General features: G+C 30.0%; 4 protein-coding genes across 4 annotated transcripts; 2 read left to right on the top strand and 2 right to left on the bottom strand.

Moving 5' to 3' along the window:
* Positions 1-1,778: 1,778 nt before the first annotated feature.
* LOTGIDRAFT_177521 (hypothetical protein) lies at positions 1,779-5,345 on the bottom strand (the record flags this gene model as incomplete). The annotated part of the gene is made up of 6 exons (XM_009065395.1): positions 1,779-1,894; positions 2,143-2,238; positions 2,514-2,731; positions 3,097-3,211; positions 4,155-4,235; positions 5,330-5,345. The coding sequence occupies 6 exons, from the start codon at positions 5,343-5,345 to the stop codon at positions 1,779-1,781; spliced, it is 642 nt and encodes a 213-aa protein (XP_009063643.1).
* Positions 5,346-5,730: 385 nt separating this feature from the next.
* LOTGIDRAFT_229418 (hypothetical protein) lies at positions 5,731-7,741 on the top strand (the record flags this gene model as incomplete). Its single annotated transcript, XM_009065394.1, has 3 exons — positions 5,731-5,741; positions 6,112-6,826; positions 7,563-7,741. The coding sequence occupies exons 2-3, from the start codon at positions 6,148-6,150 to the stop codon at positions 7,739-7,741; spliced, it is 858 nt and encodes a 285-aa protein (XP_009063642.1). The 5' UTR covers positions 5,731-5,741; positions 6,112-6,147.
* A 659-nt stretch (positions 7,742-8,400) lies between these two features.
* LOTGIDRAFT_154889 (hypothetical protein) lies at positions 8,401-8,805 on the top strand (the record flags this gene model as incomplete). The annotated part of the gene is made up of 1 exon (XM_009065393.1): positions 8,401-8,805. The coding sequence occupies one exon, from the start codon at positions 8,401-8,403 to the stop codon at positions 8,803-8,805; it is 405 nt and encodes a 134-aa protein (XP_009063641.1).
* A 6,178-nt stretch (positions 8,806-14,983) lies between these two features.
* On the bottom strand, positions 14,984-16,869 carry LOTGIDRAFT_229417 (hypothetical protein; the record flags this gene model as incomplete). The annotated part of the gene is made up of 4 exons (XM_009065392.1): positions 16,815-16,869; positions 16,057-16,444; positions 15,520-15,746; positions 14,984-15,226 (listed from the first exon to the last, which is right to left on the bottom strand). Exons 1-4 carry the CDS (start codon positions 16,815-16,817, stop codon positions 14,984-14,986), a joined length of 861 nt encoding a protein of 286 aa, XP_009063640.1. The 5' UTR covers positions 16,818-16,869.
* Positions 16,870-23,721: the final 6,852 nt, after the last annotated feature.

The raw sequence follows: 23,721 nt of genomic DNA, 5'->3' as shown, positions 1-23,721 counted from the left end.
GAAGATGCTGAGTAACATGCATTCAACAATTGACAAATGTTACTGTTCTTGGATATATATAAGTATATTTGCCCTATGATAATGTACTGTTCAAAAATAGATCATAACAAAACTTAATATTATCAACAAAAAATATAATACACAAAGAACTAGATGTTAAGTAGTATATTAGACAATAATATAACCAGAAAACAAAGAAATAAATGAATTATTTTGATAGATATGTAAATTTGATTTGATGCCATACAGTGGGCACTAAAGTAAATTAAATAACCTGATGAAAATAGTTGTAAGGGTTAAAAACCTAATAGGCCTAATGAATTTTCAAAACGTGATTAAATATTTAAGTTAACAAAATAAGAGTAAAGTTCTTCAGTTACATTAATCTAAATTCTAATAAAATTAGTCTATCTATAACAATAATATATTTCATATTCTTCTATAATAAATCATAACTTTAACAAAACAAACATTCTAATGAATCAGGATTTTCAAACATCGTTGCATGTATGCCCTTTATCAACGATAGTTTGAGATTTCAACATGTAACCATTGATCTAGCCAATTTTATATCTAAAGTTGATTTGTCTTGATTTAGTTCTCCTCCAATTTGATGCATTCAACAAAAAGGGTATCGCATTGCAGTTTGCGATTCAAAATGGCTCTTTTTGCGATCCAATATTTCCTATGATGAGCCAAAAGTAAAATTTATCATGGCAATCTGCCAATCAAATCAATTTGTATATTTAAAATTTTACTATTAGAACATTCTAAATTCCTACCTAATCTTTAAGAAATGCAAATCAAAATTGAACTTGATTAGCCAAAACTTTTTCAATCTAAATTGAACCCTGCAAAATATAGGGTGAACACAATTCTCTAGTATTCTTCTGCCTGTAGATTGAGATCTAGTTTTATGAGTAGATAATATAATTTTCTGTAGAGGTATAATTGATGAAAAAGCTAGATCAAGGGTTAAATATCTCATAAATAACTCATACTACCTTTGATAAATCAAAATGGTTTTCAGAAAACTTACAGAATACGCATTGATTATAATAAATTTTGTCAAGAAATGAAAGTTGTGTGAACAAAAAAATTCTCTTCATTTGATCATTTGAACGAGTTTGAGCTTCTATGCAAATTTTAAAAAAATTCTGTAACGCTTAAGAATTAATATTAAGATAAGTTATAAGTTGGTATATCACAGAAATCTATTTATAATAAGATATTTACACATTTCACAACCTATAGACAGTTTTCTGTGCTCCTAAACATAGAACTGTATCTGGGAATTTTAGTTTGGTAAGTGATACAGGGATAACTCCAGTCCAAAACAGCTGCCCCTATTCCGGTCTCTGATAGCTATTTTGACAAGGCCTAGTTTTTCTGTCTCAACACCAGCCAACAACTTTCAAAATAGATATCAGAGACTTGAATATAGACAGATAATCTATTCTAGAATATCTCCTTCTACTGCCGTTCATTCAAAAAAACAAAATTGACTTCACAATATTCACAAAAACCAAGATATAATTGAACACTGGGAGTAATATTTTCGCGGGAACTCCCCCTCTTTAAAATTAAACAGATCTATTAAGAAACTGAGTCCCTGATAAAAAAATTTTGTTTAACATTAGGAGACACAAAATAATTGGTTACTATGGAAACAGGTTGAACTAAGATGAAAATTTGAACATTAGTAATAGTGTCATAGGAGTTGTGATTTGAACATAAAAATCTATTCAGGTCATGTAATTTGTCACGAGATGTTACCCTCAGCAAGAACAGTCTGGTCTGCGTAACTGAGGTTCTTTACTTGTACGATTAAGACGTCGAAGTGAGGCATCACCATATTGAATACCAGATCCCATCCTTTCTGGATCTAACTCTCCTTAAATGAAGGTAGGAAAGAATTAAGTCAACACAATAAATGGATGAAATCAAGTTACACATGTCTAAAAATGGACATTTCATTAAATTAAAGATTGTATATCATGCATGAGTGGTTCTGCATAACCTATTGTGATGACAAACTTCAAATTTTTCTCAACTTTAGTGTATGTTATGTTCTTGGGTAACAAATTTGGATTCTTCAGGCTGCATTTTACAAATTATTGGAAATAGTAGAAATTAGTTTACCTGATTCTATTTTTGTTAAAATACACCTAGCACACTTCAGGAAAGTTTCTTCTACATTTTCACCAGTTAAAGCACTAGTTTCCAAAAACATCAATTCTGAAAATATACATTTCAGACATCAGAGTTCCCCTTATTGGATGGAATGACATGGAAAGAAAGCATTTAGTCATTCACATGGGACAAAAACACCAAGGAAGATCAAAGAACTGGTCGTACAGAACTGTTGGAGACTAATGCACAGTCATTGTGAAATACCTTTAATTGCACACTGCACGGCATTGTCCTTCTACAGTTGGAGAAAAGTAGGCTTTCATTCTTTATCATACAGATTTTTGGTTGCAATATGCATGAAGTAGACAGTCCTATCTTACCATTTTCTTGAGCAAATCGGCTGGCTTCTAGGAATGTTACTTCTCTCTCTGCTTCTAAATCTTTTTTATTGCCCACTAATATAATAACAATATTAGGACTAGCTAGTGTTCTAGCATCAGTTAACCAATTAGTTAAAGCATTATATGTTTCTCTACTAGTGATATCATAAACTAATAAGGCCCCTGCAGCACCACGATAATAACTTCTAGTTACAGATCTACAATCAAAAGGCAAACAGATTATATAATCTTTTTTTTCCTTCTTCATTTTGAAAATACCAACTCGACTATGCAAGTTTACAGTCTGGCTGTAAATTAGGATCTTAAATTATCTCTATGCTAAAGAAAAAGTATTAAAAAATTTCATAATTTTTGCCAAAAACACAAAACAATATCCATATTTTGTCAAAATAACTTGAATAACAATTTCACCACAAATAGAGGGTCCCAAAATTTCTAAGAAACATGTTCCAGACTTTGTGAGTGAAATTATAAAACACTGGACCTTGAATATTTTGTCAAAATGAACTACAGGTATTTTGGTAAAGTGATTACCCTGTGGGTATCATAATTAATACAATACCTAAATCTCTCTTGACCAGCTGTATCCCAGATCTGCAATTTAACAGCTTTACCACCTACATTTACTACTTTACTACCAAATTCTACACCAATAGTATGATTAGAGTCTTGTTTAACTATAAAATATCATATATTATATTCTTATTGAACAATAAAAATTCTGTAGCTAAATTGCTAAATGTAAAGTATCTGCAAACAAATTCCATCCATTGGGCTCAATTGACCATAAATTGTAAAAACTTTGGACATATATTGTATTGCTTCAAAAGCATATCATGAAACACTGTGAACTGATTGAAAATAATGAAATAAATTTTTGAAAAAATAAAGGGCAGAATATTTGAAATTGGTATCATATTTTGTATTATTTTATTATGTATAGTTTTCAATTCTGCTATTATATATTTTACTACATCTGTGGACAAAATTGTGAGATAAAGGTTGGAAAAATAACCACGCTCACCTCATCAAATTCCAGTAGAAACAAAGTCATATTACATTATACTTTAGAAGACAGATTCTATGTGTGACATTTTCATGATAAATCTAATAATAACACATTCTTGACATGTTATCCATTACTCAGTTACTATAATATCTTAATTGACACATCTTGAGCTGCAGACATATGTTTCATGTTAGGATTAGTTTGGACATGAAGGATCTGTTTTCCATATTATATTAGATTAGTGGCAAGTAGTAAGGCAATATTATTAAATATTGATCTGTGCCACAAGTTCATGTCAATAATATGAGACAGTTGCAACTTGGTCAGATTTAAAATGAGTCCATACAATTTTTATAATAAAAAATAAGCAAACAACAGACAATAATTTTTATGAGTAGAGGAAAAATGAAGCCACAAATTTGGCTTTCTTTGAGTTTAAGCTCAAAACAATAAGTTTATTTATTTCAGATAAGTGTTTTGCATACATAGACGTAAAGATATGTATATTTGCCACAAAAAAGAATAGTTTCTGGAATAGCAAAGTCCTATGTAAAGCTTGGTGTTCCAATTGGCATTTAACTTGTAACCAATATACATAAATTATTACTTACATTTACTTTCTATAAATTGATGTAAGATACAAGACTTTCCAGCACCGGCACTGCCTATTACCAGGAACTTGAACAGAAAGTCTGAAAAATATCATAAATAACAAACTGCGTATCTATAAAGTATCAAAATTTCATAAAATGTCGTGGAAATGATATAAGCTTACTTCTGTACTTCCTATGCAAGAAATGGCTTACTACAAAAAACAAATTATGAAGTTCCGTTTCATCATTTCTGAAAACTAATGCTCAGAACAAAAAAATAAATAAATAAAAGATGCAAATTCTAGTAATTTCAAAGCAGAAACAAATTTACAGAATAATTCACAAAGTTTGGAAATGTATTCAAAGTTCATGTATTGTTTTAAACATCCTCATTTCATTAACAACACAAGGATTTGAAACAAATACATTAAAAATAAAAATCATACTTTCCGAAAAAAGATCAAGCAAACAAAAGCTGAACAATTAAGCTAAAAATACCAGCTATACAGCAATGCTTGAGAACACCCACCCACCTCCATCCAATCAAACAAAGTCAAAATGGCCCCAATATTTTTAAACTTTAAGTTTAACAGTCATAATTAAGTCATTTGTAGCTTATTGTATATGGTGATTATCAACTTTATATTAGCAAGAGTGTGCAGTCAGTACTAAGTCGGTAGTGTTAGTGTTCTTATTTTACTGCATGAGGGATAAGCTAATGTTTAGCAAAGCCTTGTTATTGTCATCTTTCAGCGTCTTTTTAATGCTTGGTGCCTCATCTTCATCATCTAATTCAATAACATTTAATCCCATTGATCATATCACATCAAACTGATTAATGATAATAAAATATAATTAATCGGTCATTGAAGTCTTCAACGTTTGTTCAAGAGTTAAATATATTGCAATTATGCAAGATAATGCAAATATCTGGTTATCTCAATATAAATCAAAACAAAATCATACAATAGGTAAATTGTCAGCCTCAACTGTAGGGAAAAAAAGCACGAAATAAATATAAGCACCTGTTACTATAATTAGCAACCAAAATGTAAACAAAAATAAAAGCCATTTTTTCCATTACTTACAAAAGACAACATTCAAGATTTTTGTGACAACAGCATGCTAAGCGTCATTTTAAAAGTGTCTGTTCATACCTTTCCCAGATATAGAAGCAAACTGTTTCTGCTTACCGTAAGACTCTGACATTTTAGCTAAATTTGTTGTAATCACTTTAGTCTGTGATCACTTCCTGTTTTTCCAAGATGGAGTTTTGTCTTTGATCATCAAGTCTCTTATACTCTATAGTAAACTGATGTTAGTACTATACGGCTTGATAAACATGTCTAATGTACAGTTGGGTGTCTCTAAAACAGGAATCATCTCTAAAACAGAACGGTTGGTGTGGAAATATCTTCTATTTGCATCAGTGAAATTTGATTAGCATTACAATTGATCTATATTTATTGCAACTGATTCTTTGTTGTCAATAAATAGGAAATTTAACATTGGAATTTTAATTTTAGTCATGGAACACAATTTTCAAATTATCTCCCTTGTTTAAAAGTTCTGCTAATCACCAAAATGTACCCGATACGATGGCAGGCAAATAAATTGAGTTTATAAGTCCAACTCTTCTACACCTTATGGGTTAATGAAGACGAACAACGCCATGCAGTGTATATTGAGGGAAATTTTGCCAGCACAGCGACATTAGCCTACTTTTTTTTATCGAACTTCCAACTGTGAGGGATCTCTAACAGCACAGTCTATTGCAGCACACTAGGCCTACTAGTAACTGACTGTGTAGGGTCTCAGAGTTCAGTATTTTATTAAAATAAGCCCTGATGTAAATGTCATCACACTGATATTTAAAAAAAGCAACAAAATTTCACTCTCTTTGGCTATCATCTGGTGTGATGTTTGTTACATAACATGCCTTTCTAACGAAACAATAATTTTTTATATTTTGCAGAATTCAAGTCTTAAGATCTAGTTTAATAATTTCAACATGACTTCACTTTCGGTGCAGTGGAGAAGAATGGGAAATGAACATTTTAAAAACATTCCAAAAGAACTGTCACCAATTCTGGTTAAGGAGCGTTTGATAAAGGCAAATAATTGCTATTATAAAGCTGACAGTTATGCTGGTAATCCCGAAGAAAAAGCTTCAGCAAAGAAGAACTTAGCCGTTACTGCTGGCAGAATTGCTGAAATTTTCAGAAGACTTAAAGAGAAGAATTCACAGATTAAATTTTATTATAAGGAGTGTTTGTCTCAGTTTAAAGAAGCCATGACCATTGGTAGTGACAATACTGAAGATTGGTTGATTGACATTGAAACAAAATCTTTAAACGTATGGCTCAATCTTCAAGAGTTTCTTCTAGATGAAAACATGGAAGACCGAATCAAATCCTACGAAACATTCATACCTTTTATAATTGGTTCAGAAATTAAGAGCTCAGCCTATAAGGATCTTGCCCGATGTATTTTCCATTTAGCCATATCAAAATTAGTGGATAAGGACTACAAGGCATCTCTATCTTTATTGAAAGGCGCGTATTCACCTCTAACTGAAGCTAGCACTAATACAATAAGATCAAAAATTGCAGAAGAAGAAATTGAAAATTTAAGAGAAGATATATTTGTACAGACATGTATAGCTGAATCAATGCAAGCCCTCAATATAGGTATTATTTTAAATTAATCCAACATAAATCACATTTGGCACAGATGACCAAGGGATTGGGAAGAAGTTTTCTAAATTTGTTATGTGTTTTAGGGGCACTGATAGCATCATTTTGCACCATTCCAATTTTTTACTTGTTCCTGCAATTCAACTAAAACTAAGTATTTGATGACGTCACTAATCGCAAAATATGCTTTATCACAAAAGACCCAATAGAAAACCTCTTCACAATCCCTTTAAGAAGCCTTTGAGGGATTGTATTTGAGTCTTATGGAGTATGGCGCACCTCTTGCCTCGTGATGTTGCAGCAATCCATTTTTTTGAACAAAAATACGACACAGGAGGGCTGACACATCAGGTTCTTGAAAGATGTTGACTCATTTTATTGACAGTTCAGCTCAGCATTGGTTAAGCTCACCATTGGCACTCTAAAATGGTCATTATTTTTCTTTCAGGAAACGAAAGAACAAAATAAAAAATGATGAAAGCTTTCTCTATCAGATATATGTTTGACATTGACTTGCATTGTCCTCCTATCTGTTAAGCAAATCGATTCACACTTATGCTAAATTGGGAAAAAATTCAATAAAACTTGATTAATAGAAAATAATTTTAAGATCATGGATAGAGAATGTAGTAAACCACAGAAAAAAACGTGAAACCAAACATTTTGATCTGTATTTTAATGACTTTCAGAGGAAATATCAAACCAATAATGATATACCCTATTTTTTCAGCTGATGCTATGTTAGATTCTACAATATACAATGAAGAAGATGTTAATTTTGACAAGATTTGGGTCATTATTGATGATTATAGAAATGTTATAAACCTTACAAGAGGTCGTGATATTGAGATGGAAGCCATTGCTAACTCTAGAATTGGTAACATTTATTATCCTAAAGATGGACACTAGAGCTAGAAGCTGTTTTGGGAAATGTATAGAACTTGCCAACACACTGATACCAAGAACTATGTATGATGAAGGTATGTGTATGATCAGATGTATGAGCAGCAAGTTATGCAATTGATTGCTTTCTAGACAAAAGTCAGTGATCGATTTTGGGAGGGGCTGAAGAGTCTAATCTTACACGTAGAACAATATATCAAGGCATTGTGTTCTACATCTGGTGCATCAAATTCTTCATCTTCATCAGCCTATGCTGAAACAGAAAGGTATCATGTTAAGTAAACTCAAAATTGTAAGTTTGGTCTCGAATAGTAACAAATCAATGTTGTTTGGTAGAAGACAAGTTCATATCTCCTTCCATGGCAGATGATATTGCAGACTAGGTAGTTATTGGTAATTTTGGTAGTAGATGTGATGTTAATGCAAATGTATGTAAAACAGTTTACGTATTGTTGCAGAAAGCATCAATTTTGATGAATAAATGGTATTGTTTTATAGGCTTAGACATTTAAAGCTGAAAGATGTACTTTGTTCTGTCTGTCATTCTGCTTAGCTTGTACTAGTGGTTCTTCACCTAATAAATCAATAGCAGATTTTGTGGGCTTATTCACTGCATGAGGATTTGCTCATTTACTTTACAGTCAAATTTTAGATTTTTTCTTAAAATGTCGATTGCAGAATGGTACAAGACAGCCACTTCAGGGTTAGCCAAATATCAACAAGAAGAAATCACGAAAGAAGAAGTCAAATATCAAGAAGAAAGAAAAGTTATTATGACCAAAATTAAGGATCAAATCAACGAATTAGAAACTAAATTCAAAACTTCAGGGAAATTACAATTTCTTGAATTTGTTTACAAAAACTATCCCCCGAAGAATAAAAAACACAAACTTGCTGAAATTCCCTATATTCCAGAACTGCAGCAAATAAAAAAATTTTATCAGAAAGTAGTAGTTCACTATCATCCTGATAAAGTAGACATTAAAAAACATGGTATGGAGTGGAAAGTTCTATCAGAAGAAATTGTTAAAATTTTAACTAGACAGTATGAACATTATAAAGGGTTTTAATATTGATAACTTAAGGGTTGTTAAGATGTTTGTTCTCATCTGGGTCTGATTCAAAACTATCACGAGCAGTCCATTTGATTCTTAGGTAGAATAAATAGTTATAGAAACTTTGCAGCTAAACTTACATTGTGATGATTATAACTTAAAACTACCTAATGATAGAATGGACTGTTCGTGTTTGTGTTTTGAATCGAACCTGGATTAACAGAAATATCTTTGCACGGCTATACAGTATTTGTGGAAATGCAGATTTTAATTGTTGAAGTTTAAAAATTTTGAGTATGATTCTTTCTGAGAAAATTTTATGTTTTTACTTGTATTTTAAACAAATAATTTGTTTTAAAATGTTTATTTTTAAATAATTTTTAAAAAAATGAAAATAGGTAAAAAAAAAAAAAGTCATAGCGGAATCAATATCATTTAAAATTTGCAGGCTAGTAGAGTGTATACTTAGTAGTACAGCTATATTTTCAGTTTTAAAGAAGTGATCCCATAACAATTTCACTTGGTTAAAGGGGCAAAGTGTGCCAGCTTTTTTTTAAAACATTTTGAGTTCTAGTTTAGTTTTTAAATGGATATCAATAGAGAAATTATTTTTAATTTTATGAATTTAATTTGGTTATTTACCAAAATTTTTCACCATAACATTCAGTTTTTAACAGAAATTTTTTTTTTATTTCAAAGTATGCCAAGTAAATCGGTACAAACTTCTATTTTAATTTTTAATTCGCATGGTTTACTTGATTTGAGAAATCAGAGAATTTAGCTCATACTTAATACTGGAAATCAGGAAACAAGTCCAACCAGCAAAAAATAACAAGGACCATAATCTCTGATGTTTACACAGTAATGTTATTTTTAAAGAAAGATTTCTTGCCTTGGACAAACCCTAGCTTCTATTCATTCCATGCCAATTTTCAATATGATGTCTGGTTCCTGTAATTCCATGGGTTTAAATGACATGACCAAGCTTAGTTTTCTAGATCTGAAAAAAGGGAACCATAGACGGCAAACAGTAAATGGTGTGAATAGAATAAAATGCATGCTTGAATTGAAAAACTCCATGGAATCTCTCAAATTTTACATTGATATAGGAAAATATAATGATAACAGCATGTTGCTTTTTTAAAATTTTAACTTTTATTGACTAAATTGTATGTGAAGATCGTGATTTAGAAGCTTTCATGTTTTAAGCAAACTGTGATTGAAGCAATATATCGTGGGTGACCACTTGAAACCTCATATATGCCATATTCGGTCATTTTGACATTTTGGTACCATTGATTAAAATAACTCAAAAATCACTAATTAAATAACACATATAAAAACAGTCAGATTTAAAACCTAGTAAAATATATTATTATACGAGGTTCAATTTTCCTTTTTCTGGGATGAAAACGAAAAACCTCGTATACTGTACTATTATAATTATGAGTTATTGGTTGAATAGGTTGAAGAACTTAATGTGTTATACAAGGTTTAAATTTTCAAGGAATGAAAACCACGTATAGCGGTAAAAGAAATGGTAAAAAAGATTTTAACAAAATACGCATACAAAGGTTTTTACGTTTTTCTCGAAAAGTAATTTCGCGTCATATAACGTTATACGAGGTTTCAAGCGGTCACCCATGATATATGTTGGTTATGTTGAATGCTTTAAAATATACATGTTTATATCACTCAGGATTGTGATAGTTAGAGTATCTTTGTTTTATGTAATTACTGTTGTGAATGTTTGTTCTGTTTAACAGAATTAAAATTTGTTTTATGTATTTTTATATATACTTTCCATAAGTATATGATAGAAATTTGAAAGTGTGGGGGCAAACCAGTAATCTGATTCTTATATTACATTGAACATATTATACATGTGAATTGTCCTTTAAGCTATACATAATTGCATCACTTGATCCCTTTCAATCAAGATCTTTGGTGCGGATATTGAAAATGCCAAAATTATTATATTAGTATAACTTCATTTATTCTCACAATAGGGTACCGTATATTAATCAGTTTTATTTTACGCCAAAATGAACTTTGCCAGGCCATTCATTGTTCAATGTTAATTCAATACATCAAGCCTATGATAAGAGTGATTAAGAATAATTAAAGGGTGAAATGCTATCTGTTGGTATTCAGATAGCTGCAAGCTCTTCAAACAGAAAGGTTGAATAGTTCAAAGCTAGAGTAAAATACTAAAATGCATCTTTTGAATGTGACTGTTATTGGACTTATCATTGTACTAGGTAAGACTTAAATTATCAATTTCTACTGAATCTCTCTAAAACCTTGTTTTTAGAGGCAATTAGTAGTTTTTATCCTAAAAAAGATTCAAATATATTAAATTTCCAGGTTTTATTCTATGTATAAAGAAAATATTAGCTTTAAAAAGTTGGCTCAGCGTGCTTGTTGGATATCTTATTTTGACATAAGATTTCAAATGTGTTCTTTTTTCACTGATAGGCTTTTGAGTTATTGCTCTACAAAAACTATATCAAATTGGCATATGCAGGCAATCCATGGAGACAACAGCTTTTATTGAAATCTGACGAAACTTCATATTTTCATGTACTTTTTACTTTACAAATACATCACAAATTTGTGAATGCTATAAAGGCTATTTTCTCGATTTAATTTTGATGCAAATTGAATATGGGTTTACATAGTTAAGAGATGCTTTTACAAAAAGTTAAAGCTGTGTGGATGTCTTTTGGGAAACTGCTCATTATTTAATTGTACAAGAACCAAATGTCAACTTTAAACATCAGAAGTAACTTAATTTAATTTCATTGACCATTTTACAAGTTGATCCATTGCTAAACCTCTTAGCATATATCTTGCCTGAAAATATTCCAACTCATGGAACAAACAAAGGATTCCTTTTACAATATTTCAGGCATTTCTACAAGTGATGCTTCAAGACGAAGGTGTCCTCAGACAGATACAGCTAAATCTAATGCTTTCCATTCTTGTAATGAGCCTGTTATTGATGCTACCACCATGCCACAACTTTGTGAGTAAGTGTACTTCCATTATGAAATTCAAAAATATTGGATAGAAGTGAAAACTTAAACTTGACCTGCAAGGTAACATACTTCCACTAGCAGCTTTGTTTGTAATGAAATATTTGGCAGGAAGGCAACCAATATCAAGATCAAATGTTACACATGCTTACAAGCTGAAAATCAAGCTGTTTCAAAGAACAAGGGCAGTAATTCATATTAGATATTTTTTGAATGTGTTTGTCAGTACCTGTCAAGAATTGTGCCTTGTATAGAGTTTTTATGTGCAATTATTAAAAGACTGCCTTAAATGCTTCCATGACACAAATATACACATTTCATTCTGACCTATCAAAAGGATACAATTGATGTCAACATTACAATATAAGTTTTAAACTAAAACATAGCATTATTCTTTGAAATGACAAATAAAATTTGTATTATTCCTATATCCATTTCAGGGCTATGACTTCTGCTGTAAATTGTGTGGAAAGCCTGTCCATTGAATGTCCAAGTTTCATGGAATATTTGGGTATTTCTGAATTGGATCAGTTACAACTAATGGCTCGACACTATTGCAGTGGTCAGAAATAAGGTATATACATGTACTAAATTAGTTTGATTGATGAATGAAATACTGGAGATTATTTATTTTAGCAAATCTATATCTATGTAACTTTGAGAGAAACACTTGGTATATGCAAATCTTTATAATTCTATAGTCTTGTTACATGGTTCCTGATGTATTTCCCAAAAATATCCAAGATCATGACACCAGTGTGCCCTGGGGCGTCGGGATAACTGCCAACTGTCGTAGAATTTATCATTGATGTTTTGAATGTCACTTGTTTTGGGGTGTGATTACTTAACATTTGTTCTGGGTGTGAGGACTTGAAAAGGTTGGAAACCACTGCATGTCTCTAAAATCTATTGCATATTTTTGATTTCAGCACAGACAATAGAAGAGATAATTTGAAAAGAGTACAATGTTGTTTGTTAATTTTAGAGTGTTCACAACCAGATATGAATTATTTATAGCACTGTCACAACCAAATTATTTTGATGTTCAATAAAATTTTAATTCAAAATTATTTCCTCTTGGTCCAAGAATTCTCTCGTACATATAGTAAAATATATAGATGATGAAATCAAAATAATCCATGATCATGTATTCTAACATGTGCCTGGTGATATTGTGTAAAAACTTAAAGGGATATTCTGCTTTTTTTGTAAAAAGTTTTCATTATCAAAATTGTTGTAAATTTTACCTGCAAATATTTCTAAAATGTTCTATTTTTATCTATGTATCTATTTGATCAAACCGAATTTGTTTTAAAAGGTTTAATTAAAAGCAAAGGTTACTAATTGTTAATTAAGAAGTTTGACCTAGTTTTGGCTTTTTATATTTAGTTGAAACCTTTAGAATACGCAGGAGACATATTTCTCTACAATGAGGCATTTATTGTACTCAAATCTGCACAGAAGTTGTCTAACAACTTCCAAAAAGCATGATGACTTAAGAGCCTTACATTATGTTATAAAATATTTTGGCGTTAACGACTGGATTTTTTTTAGATAAAACTTTCAGTTTTCACAAATTTGAGCAAAAAAAATATAAAAAAAAATAGGCGGGATATCTCTTTAATAAGAGTAAATGAAAAACTATAAAAGTAATAAATGATTTTATTCTATATGATATAAAAATCTAATAGTATGTATATAGTATGTATATAATAAGATCTAGAGTAGGTTTGAGCACCAAGCAACCTGAGCCCTATATATGAGTACATGATATTTAAATATAAACATTATAATGAGTTCATGACATTTAAATATAAACATTACAATGCTTTCATGACATTTAAATATAAACATTACAATGAGTACATGATATTTAAATATAAACATATCAATGAGTTCATGATTTTTAAATATAAACATTACAATAATTACATGACATTTAAATATAAACATTACAATGAGTACATGACATATAAACATTACAATGAGTACATGACATATAAACATTACAATGCTTTCATGACATTTAAATATAAACATATCAATGAGTACATGATATTTAAATATAAACATATCAATGAGTTCATGATTTTTAAATATAAACATTACAATAATTACATAACATTTAAATATAAACATTACAATGAGTACATGACATATAAACATTACAATGATTTCATGACATTTAAATATAAACATTACAATGATTTCATGACATTTAAATATAAACATTACAATGATTTCATGACATTTAAATACAAACATTACATGATAAGACAATAAACAGTAAAAGAAATGGTTCGAAAAAGAAACTGTCTCAGACACTAAAATAAGCTCATAAATAAAAACATGATGAAAAAATTCTGCAAGAGCTTACTATTAAATGGGAGGTCTAAAAACACAACAATTTGGGAATTTACATGGTTCAGATTTTCATCCTGTAAACTAATTCACAGCTGAAGTTGAGGTTTACTATTAGGTAAAGCAAATATAGTCCACTTTATCAGGTTAATAGAAGGCTATGTTCTTTTCAAAGATGTTCAACATATCTTGGCAATAACCATGAGATAGCTACAATCGAATTAAGTAGGAACTTAAATTCAGAATAAAGGCACAACATATCATTTTAATGATTAGTACTATCAAGAAGATGAACATAAAATAATTTCCATTTACATATAGTCTATCTTAACATAAATAGTTATTGAAACTATGCATACCCACCCTCTATTGTGTTCAATACTATTTTATCTGCCTAAATAAATTGAAACTATTTGTATTCATGATTTCAACCATTCCTTGATGTACCGTTATACAAAAATATTTTGATTTTGTTGCATCAAGTCATTCCATATGGCAATTCCACTCAAACTAAGAATATTGTGATGTCACTGTCATAAAATCTGTTAATTATATATAAGAACCTTTGGGTTAGTGACAGCATAAAATGTTTAGCTTCAATGGAATTGCAGGAACCACAGACATCTTATTGAATATAGGAATGGGCCAAATTAGTGATTTCAGTGTCTCAAATACACATCTTAAGTGTGTATCCCTTTAATCAGTTAGTATCAAATTATTTTATATAGAATTAAAGCGAAATAGTAGGTTGCTCTGCACAATGAAATGAAAATGATGTAAATATAAACAATATATCAATATTCTCTACGACATGAGCTATCTGGTCGTGCTGATAATGCCCGTTCATATATAACTTTATCATAGGCTGGATAATGTCTCTTATATTCTGTATCCCAATCTCCAGTCTCTTTCTTCATCAGTTTTAATATGGCATTTTTCTTTCTGTCATCTAACCATACATATTTATCATGCTTTTCAACCTTCTTCCTCATTTCTTCTTCATGTTTTTCTTTGGCTCTTAATGCTGCTGGATATACCTTGAAAAAAAAAAACAGGATATTACGTAAGATATGTATTCAAAAATAAAGGAATGTCTTTCAAAATTTTTATTAACTTCAGGTTTTAAACAATATTCTAAATTGTTTTAACAGGCAGCGCTCTTGGTGCTTCTTATTTTCATCATGGAAGGTGTTGACTTCTAACATTTTTATTACTTTTGTCATTTATCTCAAGTGATTAAAAGATTTTACACATACTCAACATATGCTTATAGCAAATAGTTTAAGCCACAAGATTTTTAAAGCCTGAAATTGAAACTTGTAAAACTTACATCTGTATCAGCTAAAACGTTATGTGTCCATAATTTTCCACTATATCTATCACCATCTCCAGCTCCATATGATACAAAAGGTGTCCTAGGTCGTCTGACTGACTGTTTACTAGGGGCAGTAGATGGTCTGGAAGCTTTCACTGTATGTGTTCTGGAACCTTTAGGTATTTTCTTACTTTGATCTGGTCTTTTTATTTTCTTTTTACCATGTATCACTTTAGTTTTACCTACAAAGAAAACATAATGGCATTATTTCCTTGCCTTTATCATCAAGAGATTTTCACTATTACAAAAAGGATGTAACACAGAAAAGTTGTCTAATGGTGCTACCTAGGGAATTACACAATTTTAACCTTTTTTTTAAGTATGTAGAAGAAATCAAAAATAAAAATTTTGATTATTGATCTATGTAGCCTGCTTTCGAAAATAGGTTTCAATTTGGTAATCGATTCTGAGTCCTATGCACATAATTGTTTATTCAAGATAAAAAAGAAACTATTTCAACATTCATATATTATACCATAAGCTTAATCTCACCAAAATCAGACTTTCTGATCTTTTCAAAATCACCATTATATAACTCTTCATCTTCATCGCCTGATAAACTCAAATGTGTTTCTATACACTTATCAACTTTGGCTGGAGACTTAGTCCTTTTTTCTTCCTTTTTACGTATTAAAGCTTCTTGTTTTTCTTTGAGTTTTAACTCTTCTAGTTTATGCTGAATTTCTTTGACATCATCTTCTGATGTGGAATCAGAACAACTGTCCCAAGCTATAGATGTGTGCGCAAACTGTTGATCACGTCTCCTAATACGACATGCTAAATTGTCTTGATAAATTGGTATGTGTTTTGTTAAAATGGCAGGTGAAAATTGCTTCTGATATTCTGACTTTTTCCCAACCATTTTTATTACCTCTTGTTTCTGAAAAAAACAATAAAATTGTCTGCATAAGCCACAGACAGGCACAAGTTTTGATAAGGCTTTTTTCGTGTTATATAGGTATGTAGTCACTTCATTGACGGTAGATAAAGTTAGTTATAGGACATCTAATATTGTTCAATTCTCATAGGATGTATTCCTAGCTTAGGTCACAATTTGTGATTGATGGATTAGCAAAATCTCTCTAAGAAATAGTTCCTCTGTCTCAAGTTTGTTGCCACTCACTGTAGATTTCAACTTTCCTTTTTAACTTGAAATTCAAATTTCACAGCCAGATCTGACTTAAATCCAAAGACTAAAGATTTCATAATCATATGAATATATATCAAATAAAACACATTAGAAAGCTTACCATGATTGCGTCTGCCTTTCAAAGAAAATAAGAAAAATACTGGACGATAATGAAATCATAACTGGCACTGTCATAATAAGTAAAACAAGCTCATTCACGTTTTCGTTTTTATTTCAATTATTCCCGCCCGGCATTGACATTTCATTCACATTGACTTCCAATTTTCAAATGTTATAGTTAAGTGATGAGCGTGACGCAGTCGTCTGTTATGATCTGTAGAATTTAATAAATTAGTTCTTTCGCATAAGTTGTAGAATCAGGAAAAAATGATTACTTACTTAATTTTCTTGTTTACAAATTCTACTTTCAGTTTCGTGGCTTATCGGTGCGCCCTCTGTAGTAAGGGAGTTAACTTTAGGGTAAAATGTCAGACTACAATTAATTCTTCACTCAGTTTCATTATCAAACCCCCAAAAAGATCCAAGCACTTCTACAATTTAAGCATTCCAATTATCTGATGTTGTAGCTCGTAGGAACTTTTTTGAGAGCACATTCGTGTAACAAAAATCATAACAGAAATTTTCCCTATGACCAGGACCAAAAATTCTTTTTTTTCTTTTTATCACGCTTCAGCCACCTCTTTGTCTTTTAAAAAGTATTATGTGAAAAAAAAAAAAAATTATGTTTAAATAGGAATTTATTTTCTCATAATTTCTATGTTTGTGACAAGCAAAATTTGAAAACAATAGAAATCTTCATTGAAGAGATTAAGAATTAACAATAATCACTTAATCTTCTAGAATGCATTTTGTTATATATTTATTTATATAATACTATATACATAAAATAGATTATTCTTTAAGATTATCTAATTAACAAGATTATTATAATACAATAATTAGTCATTAATAAATTAAAACTAAAAACAATTTCTTTACAATCTTGGTTCTGATTCGATCAGCAAACATTAACAATTAGCTACTGTAGTATACCCTTTACCATATACAGGTGTTAAAGTGATACTACATCTTAAAATAAACATAAAATTTAAGTTCTCAAGAATGGTCAATATGAGTATATATTCATCAGTGAATTTACCTGGTGTCATAAAGTTACAACAGAATCCCTGGAAAATTGGTAAGTTGATCTTAATATTAAGCATTTTTCAATAGTTAATTGCATATTTATGGATAATTACTAAGTTTTTTGGATTTATCGGATTACATAAGAATCCTGTTATGTTATTTATGACACCAAGTATATTTACTGATGAATAAAATATGCTCTTATTAGCCAAGTTTAAAATTCTTAAATTTTATGTTCATTCTAAGATGTAGTACTTTTAAAGCAATATCAGACTTATTGTTCAATCCAATTAAGAATAATTGTCCAGACTTAAGCGGTCAGCATTTAAATGATTCTCCAGGCTTAATTACACCAGCATTAAATAAACATATAGCTTTAATTAGGCAACATCCGTTGTCATGGACTTGTCCAACAACCTTATGAATTATTTTGATTCATCTTAAACTATATTTTTTGAATTTTGTTGCATCATTCGACCATCATCTTCTAAATTAAGCAAAATGAATTCAGCTTCGAGGTTATGTAACAGAAAGTAAAACTTGCACAATATGCTAAGAAAATCAGTCAAAAAATCTCTTATGAAAATTTAAAAGAAAAATGAATTCATCTATTATTGAAAAATAAACTTGAAAAATTAAAGTATTACTCTACATTTCTTTAATATATGGTTTTAATTTTAAAAAAAGTTCAAACTTTTTTATATGATGGTTTCTTATTTGATCCTATGATTTAAGACAATCAATCAAGATTGTTTTGGTTTTTTATAAATTTTGTATTTGTTATAATAAAGAAAAATGTGCAACACAAACACATACTAGTATAAAATATAGTAAATTCAGTAAGTTTTAAATTCACAGGTGTGCATATTTATTATTTAGTGATAAAATATAGAAAAGGGTGTCTTCAATCTTAAAGGAATACATGTATAATCGTCAAAATTTTGTTTTACTAAATCTTAGAGATCAATTTCTTCATTTAAACTCTTCATGCAGATTTCATGACATTTTTGCCACTGAAAACACAAACACAGCGAATGGCAGAAGTAAAATTCCATATTTTTCAAATAAATTCTTCCGCAACTAGATTTAAGATTTGAATTCTAAAAATTGATACAAATGGCTGAAATTGACCTCTATTACTGAGCAAAACAAAAATGAAGAGATCTATATACTTTAAATAGTATAAAATATTTACAAAGACTGTTGTGCATTTCTTACAAATGATGTCTGGTTAACTGGTTATGAAGTCTGAAATGAGCACGACAATAACAGTAAACTTAATGAAACACTACTTTGAACATGATTTTTTGCATTTAAGTTCCCAAAGCATCGCCCAAAAAGATACATCTAACTTCAACTTAAAGTATTAACTCGTGAGATCCAGAAAGCCAATATTCTTATCTTTAAATTTAAATCAAGGCGTGGTTTGTTCTTGCCAAATTAGAATCATCAAAAACTAAATATTTGATGAACTTGATTCTTTAAAGATTGCAATTGCTATTGCTATAGCCATTATTTAAGTACAATTGATCAAAGAATGGTAATTGGCTTGCTGGGTTTAGAGTTTTGACTTCAAGAAAGCATATAAATTACAAATACGCTCTATCTAAGCTATTGACAGGCTGTCCAGCACTCAATGACCAAAATTTTGGGGTTTATTTCAAAAATTAGGTTTGATTTGATTGATCGACGGCGTATAAAGATCGCCCAACAAGTAGAAATACAAAATAATTAGGAATTGACAGAAAAAAATCAGGATTTTTTTTAGAATTTCCCCTTGATTTGAACATTTTAAGGAATTTTAGCCAAACTGAAAAAAATTCGGATTTTTTTTAGGAATTTTCAGGCTGCTGGACAGTCAGCTTTGATAAATAAAAAGTGTTTTCTAAACTCTAAATATATATTTCTAATGTCTTGTAGCTTCAATGAATATTCAACTAAACTTTCTACCTATGCCTTTAAACTAAAAATAAATACAGTGTAAACTACATATTTGGCTTTAACAATAGTATATTATTACCTCTTTAGTAAATATTATCAGATACATTTTTTGATTATAATAAAAATTTTTAAAATATCATATAATTTATTATATCATATCATAAATAATCAGGTCATTCAATATCAAAGACCACAACTTTCTAATCATTGGCTACATCCACTGATATAACGTAAGTTACCTTTAACACTTATCACTTTGATAAAAAAAAACTCTATAGGACAAAGTCAAAAGTACTGATAAATATCAGTTATCAGCTGTTACTAATACTTTTTAGAATGAAATTTTGACTTCTAATCAGATTGCAATTAAAGCATACTAGCAGAAGTGGCAAAATTAAGCGCATAATTAAACTGTTGCCTCATACAGGCAATGCCTTCCTTTATTGCAGATGAATTAGGAGTTATTGAAATTTATCAATATGAAGTAAGATAGTAGACCACAGTCATATACGCCCACCACGGCATGCGTATGGTAAAAACGAAACATCCATTTTAAGTTTCATCAAAATCAGTTGAAAACTAAGAGAGTAATAGCATATTCAAGATTTTGGGGCAAGGGCAATAATTCTGCTTCTAAAGGTCGAAAATAGCTCAAATTCGAACTCGATCTTCGTTTTATGAAAATGTATACACATACCGATGGACAGACAGGGGTGCCGACAATATTCGTCCTTACAGAGAGATGTGGGCGTATAAAAATGATTAAATTGTCTTTTATACAAACTACTACATTCTCCAAGAACAAGTTATTCAAATAGATTTGTGTTGAGAAAAATCTTGATGGTGCAATAATTTCCTGCTTTATAGCATGATTTATATTTCTGAATGAAGAACAGATTTTTATTTCAACATAATTAGATTGATAATAGATTTATAAACTCTGTTTCAAGTTATTTTCAGAAATGAAAGACATATTTCAACTGTTCGTTCTTAATCCTGTCAAAATTGACAACAATAAACTCAAAGAGGGAAAAAATTTGATACAAAACATATTTTTTTGTGAAATGAATTAATGGTTTTGATTTTCATTTTCAGTTCACAAAAGCTAGTTGTTGAATATATTCTAGAGTCTTTGAGTTCTAAAGACGCCAAGTCGAATTTTTATGCAAATTTGACTTTCCATAAAATTTCTGGAAATAATTATAATATTGGTATGTCTTAGACAATTTAACATTGAAAGAAACACTACTTTAATTAGAGGAGTTTTCATTTTAATCTGGATTCATATTAGTCAAAATTAAGAATAGTTGAGTTCAGTTTTAATCTTGATTAAGAATAGCATCAGTTTTAATCTTGATTAAGAATAGTTGAGTTCAGTTTTAATCTTGATTAAGAATAGTTGAGTTCAGTTTTAATCTCAACTCATATTTTTTTTAGTTTAGTCATTTATCTAGATTCAGATTTTTTTAGTTTAGTCATTTATCTAGATTCAGATTTGTAGAGTTAAGTTGTCAATCTGGATTCAGATTTGTTAAAAATCTAGATTCAGAATAGTTGAGCTTATTTATGGATTTAGAAATATGATTATAGTATGATCAGGGTTCTTGAAATTGAAATAATTATGTACTTTATTATGCTAATAATTAAAAAAAATCAAATCATGCATAAAAATCACAGTTGAATCACACAGGTTTAATACAAAAAAATGTGCAGAAATCGCACAAAGGTTCTACAACTCAATTTTTTTTCCTATTGACCTTAGATCTTATCAGAATTGAATTTTAAAGGGACAGATGCGCCATTTTGGAGAATTGATTTTAGTCTTGAAAATATGTAGTCTTCAGAAGTTCAAGAAATGTATGAAAATTGCATAATTCCTTCAAAAATACTTCAAAACTATGAAATTTACTCACCATTTCTATATATGTCTTTTCTATATATCACAGAGTATATTTAAAAGACGAGTTGTCATTTTAACATTCCAACTTAAAAATATTCTGGAAACAATAATCTTTCATAGATAGCTCTATTTAGAATTTCCCTACCCCTATGTGGATTGAAAATAGATGAGCAAGATTTCAAAATGGATCGAGGTCCACAAGGTCAGAAATGGGACAAATGCAGGAATGTTGTCCATCTATCTAATAATATAAATCTTTACAACTATAGTTCAGAAATAAAGTTACTAAATTTGGTTGAACCTGTCCAAAAAGCTAGAGACATGTACATTTTCTGTGGGTTACTTCACTCAATATGATTAAAAATAGTATCAATCAAATGCTATTAGGAGCTTGTCAAGCCCTGGGTTCACTATGTAAAGCATTAATTTTGCTAAACAGCCCAAAGCTTGCTTGTCCCTAGCTCCCATTAGTATTTTCAGAGTGTGGCTTGACAATATTCAAACATTTCTTGATATTTGTCCCATCAATATGTCTGTTTTCTTTCAAAATCATGTTTGGAAGCCCAAAATCAAAGTTCCTGAAAATTCAATGAGCAAGGTTATATCTATAAAGTATAAGGGACTATTTTGTGACTCAGTTAAATTCCATCTATTCTTCGTTTAGAGGTGAACATTTTTAGTCATACACAAACTCTGCTTTTTGGTTGACTACAATATTTCATATGCAGTCAGACAAAGGTAGGAGTGAAGTAACCCACAGAAAATAAACTAAACGAAATATCTATAGATCTGTATTTTAATATTATACATTAATTATAAATGATAAAAAAAGAAGCTTAATAAGAAAACAATTTAAAAATTATCTACTAGCATAAAGAGAATATATAAATTTTAGAAAACATAAAAATTGTCATATTAATTTTCAATAAGAAAAGATATAAATTGGTTTTGAATTGAAAGCACTAAATACCAGTTACATTTCAGAGCCAGATAAGGTTCAAATTTCTAGCTTCATTGCAGAAAACCTAAAGTTAAAGCAGCCCTCCAAGAAGTATATTCAAATAGTTATTAACTTTCTTGTTCATAATTTGATTGAAATGTTTGGAATGGAGAGCATTCTTTTAGATTTTATTAGAAAGAAAAAATCAAGAGCTAAGAGTCAGCATAAACAAAGAAGCTAAGCTTTTCTATTCAACCATTTTCCAAAGGGTGTTTCACGATTTCACAATGGAATAGTAAAATATAATTTAAGTTGTATAAGAGTTGGGACAATCTTTGAACAAGCACCGTTAAATAAAATGACACTTTAAATAAAAATGGTAAAAACTTATAACTTGTACCCTACATTTTTTCTCTACAGTCTTTTTAAACCCCATACAATCACTGCTATTGTTAGAACCTGGTTTAGCTATATATAGCCCTTACAATGCCCCAGCATTGCAGATGATGTTATAGAGATATATTGCACAGGTATCCATTCATATTTCATATATATTATATACTGTTGAATTATATATATATACTGATAACACTAGTAAGTTCTAATATAACCTTTAATCATTCATGACCCTGAAAAAGAAATACAAATACATTTGTGAGGATATTTTGTGTTATTCCATTGAACCAAAGGGACAACACACCATGTCTATGACATTGTAATGATGTCCTCTGTTGCATTTTCAGCATCCATTTGACCTTCATTCTTAAAATATTATGAAAATAGAAACCTTGATCCAATGCTAGAAATAGTATCACTAAATAATATCAAGACCAAATGCTGAACCAATCTGACAAAAAGCAGTAAAATCAATGGAAAGAGTTTGAAGACTACCCAAAGTTAATGTTCTAAACATTTGCCTACATGAGAATTGGGAACTGCACACCCTTTATTGCACAGGGCCTTTGTTGAGATTGAACCCTGGGCTTTCATGTTACCAAGTTAGTATTTCCCTCTGCCAGGACGGATAGATATCGAAGACTAGATAAATCAACATGCATTTATCAACATATATATAGGGTAAGGTATCGGTATCAGATTCTG

Source organism: Lottia gigantea (genome assembly GCF_000327385.1).
Source record: "Lottia gigantea unplaced genomic scaffold LOTGIsca_7, whole genome shotgun sequence".
Classification (NCBI taxonomy): Eukaryota; Metazoa; Mollusca; class Gastropoda; family Lottiidae; genus Lottia; species Lottia gigantea.
The sequence above is the reverse complement of the archived record's forward strand: the minus strand, read 5'-3'. Positions and strand labels throughout refer to the sequence as shown.